At 56.1% G+C, this 5,105-nt stretch overlaps 1 protein-coding gene across 1 annotated transcript; it reads left to right on the plus strand.

Annotated features, from left to right (window-relative positions):
* Positions 1-529: 529 nt before the first annotated feature.
* Positions 530-4,743, plus strand: LOC116667353 (atrophin-1-like). Its single transcript, XM_032492063.1, has 2 exons — positions 530-2,008; positions 3,030-4,743. Exons 1-2 carry the CDS (start codon positions 1,077-1,079, stop codon positions 3,298-3,300), a joined length of 1,203 nt encoding a protein of 400 aa, XP_032347954.1. The 5' UTR covers positions 530-1,076; the 3' UTR covers positions 3,301-4,743.
* The last annotated feature ends 362 nt before the right edge of the window (positions 4,744-5,105 follow it).

The following is a 5,105-nucleotide window of genomic DNA, read 5'->3' on the forward strand; positions in this document are numbered from 1 at the left end:
AGGAAACGTGCCTCGGGACAATTCCATGAGACTGTGACGCTGTCTCGTGCTCCCTGGAAGCTGCCATCTCTGGGCTGTGTCAAACACCCATGACCTACACACCTTTTTGGCCACCGACTTATGAGTCTCTCCTCATGAGAGTCTTGTAAGTCACAGCATCTCCCCGACCCGGCCCAGGGGCATTTCCGGATGGGGCACTTGTGGGGGTCCCTTCTCCCAGTGGGGCTGAGTGTGGGCTGGGCGAGCCCTGCCAGCCACTTGGACCTCATCCTTTTTCTTTCCAGAAATGGAGCGGGTGGCTCTGCCCCAGGACGTCCGGCCGTCTTTCCTTCTAAGCCCAGACGTCCCCTCTGGCACACAAGTGCTTTCTTGTGCCGCTGCATGGCTTTGCACCAGAGATGACCACGTGGATGGGGTGGGGACAGCCTGCTCTGGGGTGAGGCCAGACTCCAGGCCTTAGGGCAGTCTCCCCCCGCTGAGGGGTCTCCGGCATTGGAGCTGCTGGGCCCGGAGGTTGTGCTGGCGGAGTCCGGGCAGGGCCTTTCTCAGTCACTAAGGCCTCTGGTTACGAAAGTGCCAGGTCAGATGGTGGTCAGGGGCCTGAGCCCTCGGGTGATTGATCCGCTGGCCCAGCAGCGTCCAGCCCACAGGTGGGCCTGGCGAGCATGCCCTGCAGTCAGTCTGTGGGCTCAGAAGTGAGCCCAAGCGTCCTGGGGAGGGACCTCAGAGCACACGCTTCTCGTCCGGCTCCTCACAGAGCCGCCTCCGGGGCCAGCGCTTCTCCACGGCCAGAACGACCACCCTGAGGGCCAGGACCTTCAGTGAATGGCTCGGGGTGCCCAGGAGCCGTGCTGGCCGGGCTGCTGCTCTTCTGGTGGAAACAAGCCAAGCGCCTGTGTGTTTGGGGGACCCCTACACCTTGAAGTGGCTGGAGCTTCTGCAGGCTCCTTGGCTGTGACTTCTCCTTGAGATCTTTGCTCACTTGGAATAAGGGGCCATGTTTTCATTTGGCATCCTGGCCTGCGGGCTCTTTGGGGGACACTCCAACCTTTGAGAAGGGCCAGGAGCCCCCCAGAATGCACCACAGAGAACAGAGGAAGAAGGGGGCTTCTTGGGGGCAGTTCAGGTGGAGGAACTGCAGCGCCTGGGCCCGAGGTGGGAGGGATGGGCTTCGGTGTCCAGGGCGGGATGCCCAGCAGCCAGTCCTCCTTTGGCCAAGTCCCCAGCTCTTTCGGGGCCCTGAGAAGAAAGCATCCTCCCCCCAAGAGGAGGGGCTCTGTCCCAGCCTAATAATAACTCTGGCTTGCTGGCCCAGCCACCAGGCTATTTTTAGAGTCCCTGACCCAGCCCACGTGACTCAGCCCATGCTGGGACAAGAATGTCGCAGGATGGCTGAAGGCCATGATGCTCTAGGGACCGAGCGTGGGCAGGCCAGGCCCGGGGCACAGGAGGGCCGGCCAGCGGAACCCTCCTTCCTGCCTCGCGCCCTAAGCCATGGGTGCCCTGGGCGCCTCCAGCCCTCTGCCCCACCGGCCTGCGGCTCCCTCCCTGCAGCGCCCGGCTCCTCCCCCAGGCCAAGCATGGAAAATCTGATGTCAGAATTCCAGCCTCAGCAAAGAATGTGGCCCGACCTTCACCTCCTGGGGAGCCAAGCCCGAGGCCCAAGGGGGCTGGGCCGGGTCTCCCCCTCCCTGCAGGCGTCCGGGCCATGGGGGCCACCCTTCCTTCTCTCCACCCTGGCCCCCACCGTGGCCCTGGCCCCACTGGTTCTGGCGCCCTCACCCTGGCACTGGGCACCTGAAGGTGCCTCCCGGAGTGTCCCTGGCCATCCTGCCCCCAGCAGCCCAGTTCCTCCGTGTGGCCACTGGCTGGCCATTTGTCACTGGAAGGGTTTCTGGAGCAGCTCTCTAGGGCAGGGTGGAGCGGGGGAGGCGGACTCCTGTTCCAGCTCACATCACCGGACCGCCTGGCTGCGCAGAGGCCCTGATCCCATCCACTCCTCCAGGAGGTGTGTGCGGGGTGGGGGAGGGCGGAGTCAGCACGGGAGCTGCGTACATCCATGTGTGCACGTGTCTTGCTGTGTATGCGTGTGAATGCAGGCATGTGCCAGTGTGCACGCTCTGCTGTGACTGCATATGTGATGCACACGTGTACCTGCTCACGCGAGTGTGTGTACACACTCCTGTGTAGGTAGGAGCAGGCTGCCGTTTCTTCAGCATCTTCTGGTCCCACGGAAACAGCCTGCAGGATGTCCCCTCTCGCTGTCACCTCCCCCCAGCAGGAGGTCTGGATAGGCCCAGCTGTCTGAGGCCCCTGGGCTGAGAGGGGACGAGGACAACACTCTCAGCTGGGGGCCAAGGCAGAGGCCCTGTGGGGACACTGGGCTCGGCAGTGGGGTGGGACATTGGGGTGACTTTGCAGTGGGCAGAGACTGAACTGGTGGGGCACCTGGAGGTGGACTCAGTGAGCCAGTCTGACACCCCAGAACCCTGGTTGGAAAGAGCGGTTCTTACAAGGCCTGGCCCCCAACTTTCCTGGCCCCTCCTTGCGGTTTGGCCGGCCGTCGCCTCAGCAAACACGAGAAGCAGGTGCCAGGAAAGGGAAGCGGCCAGAGTGCCCTGCCTCCCGGGCTCTGGGAGGCCGCTTGAGCCCCAGTCTCCTCACCCCCAGCACAAGGTGCCGCTCCGGGGGCCTTCCAGCTGCAGGCGCACCCCGTCCTGCATTTCCCAGGACGCGGCATCAGGAGACGCAGTTGCACTGGTCTTGGCCTTGGACTCATGGCCTCTGCCTTGTCCACTGGTTGTTTTCTCTGCTTCGAGTGTTAGGACGCTGTTATTTAGGGAAGAAATTACTTCCTGAAGATGGATAGTAACATAAGATTATACCTTGTTGATTCTGCATCCTTTTTTTTTTAAATTCCTGTGTGTCTTTCATGAGGTAAGAGAAAATAAAAAGACTTATAAGAGCCATTTTCTAGAATGAAAGCATTATGTTGTTTTTCATTAAATTCAAAACTACCTTTCATTTAGTGTCTGGCTGCCGGCCCCTGTCCTGGACTTCCTCTTAAACTTCCCGCCAAGACAGAGAGAAACAAAACCCCGTAACGCCTGGGACAGCCAGGGGTCACACTCTGCTCTGAGAATCTGGCCGGACTTTGTGCTGCCTCGAGACGGGCAGACATCCCGGAAAGTGGGGAGTGGGGCTGGCGCTGCTGCCCGGAGGGAGCCGCACCCAGGGAGATGGGCGGCCGTGCGCGCGGGCTCCGGGTCAGGACCCCGGCCTGCGCCAGCCCGGCCGTGAGGGTTGCTTTCTGTGGCTTACATGGAGACCTCAGCCGCTAGGAATTAACGCCAGTGCTCCGAAATAGCTATTGGGTCAGAGAGGCCAGAAGACTGCAGCCCCGGGGCACGTGGGGCACGATGAACTTGAAACACTGCTGGTCGCTGTCCTGGGGTGTGCCAGCCACTCTCCCTGGAGATGGACTGACAGACCTAAATGCTGTCACCGCAAATAGGACTGAAGAGCTAGAATTAGCCAAGTGCAGCAGTTAAAAAGGACAACGCAAAACCGCCTTGGGGGAAAAACAGATCACCTCAGAAGAAAAAAACTAAGAAATTAGAGACACAATCAAAAATGATCAATAGCTCCAAATGCTGGGAAACACAGCAACAGATAAGGAAGTCCATGGCAATTAGGGTTTGGAAAAAGGACGAAAATAGAAATACGCACAGCGACAGCAGCAGCAGACACGTAGGTGAGACACGGAGGTCCCAGTTTAATTGGGACTATATAAAAATGTATAAAGATGTAAAATGTAAAAACTGTATAAAAATATAAATTAACAAAATGGCATCAAGATGCACAAGAAAGCGCAGGCAGGCGATGACTATAGAAGGTTCTTTTACCGTGGGTGTGTGCACCTGTCAGAGTTCATCAGGTTGTACATCTGAAACACGTGTAGTTTGCTGTACAGGAGTCAGTCCACAATAAAGGTGTTTTTAAAAAAAAGATTTTTAAAAATGTTCTCCAGATTCCCTGAGTAATCATTTCAAACATTTGAAGAACAAGAAATTCCCAAGGTGTATAAACTTTTCTGACAAAAGGACTGGGTACCTCCTAATTCAGTTTATGGATGATAGCATAACCTTGATCAGGCAGTCAAAATCGATTCAAAAAATAAACTTACAGACCACCCAGGTGTGAAAATCATAAATGGAGGACAGCCAATCCAATTCAAGAAGATATGAAAAAGGAATAACCTGTGGTGTCCAAGTATGGCTTACCCCAGGAATGCGGATATAGTTCAATTTCAAGAGATGTATGAACTCTCTGACAGCCAAAGGGCAAAGGAGAAAAACCTTTTCCTCTCAACAAATGCCAAAGAGCACTTGACAAACTTCTAAAGCCATCCCCAGCATTCTTAACAAACTCTGAACACAATAGCGCAGAATCTGGGACAACAGTTATCCTGGTGAATGCAGGACCCCAGACTCCTCTCCCATCTCCAGCCCGTCGTGAGGGCCAGCACGTGACCCAGGTGTGTTACTCAAAACCTCCAGCCAGAGATGGGCAGCTGACCCCGTGACAGGCAATCAAAAGTAATAAGACTTTTTCCAGGAATTCTGGAACGTATACCCCAGGGGACACACGGTCCAGAGCAGCTGCAGCCATCTTGTGACAAAGGAGAGAGCTGAGCTGGACCATGTGCACGCACTTAGAAACTAGCCTGGGATGCTTGATCAAGCCAGACCTGAATCTTAAAGCTGGGTGGATGAATAAATGCCCTTGAAGCTAATTTGGTTGCTTCCTGCCTTTTGTAATTAAGCGTCTACACTGATAAAGGCTTTAGTTGCAACAGACTATCCACTGACACCACGGTTAGCTAACATTGTTCTGAACATTCCAGCCATTTGTATTTCTACATGATGAAGCTGTCATTTTATCCTGGAAGGACCAGCAGCTCCCTGCTCAACTCCCAGACCCCGAGTCCTGCCAAGCCCCAGCTGACACACCTCGAGTATTTGCTGTGGACCACGGGCTGTGCGAGGGCTCTGGGACTGTCCCATTAACCCTACAAGGTGGCGGACACCACATCCCCCATGGCC

The sequence above is a fragment of the Camelus ferus genome, chromosome 11 (genome assembly GCF_009834535.1).
Source record: "Camelus ferus isolate YT-003-E chromosome 11, BCGSAC_Cfer_1.0, whole genome shotgun sequence".
Taxonomy (NCBI): domain Eukaryota; kingdom Metazoa; phylum Chordata; class Mammalia; order Artiodactyla; family Camelidae; genus Camelus; species Camelus ferus.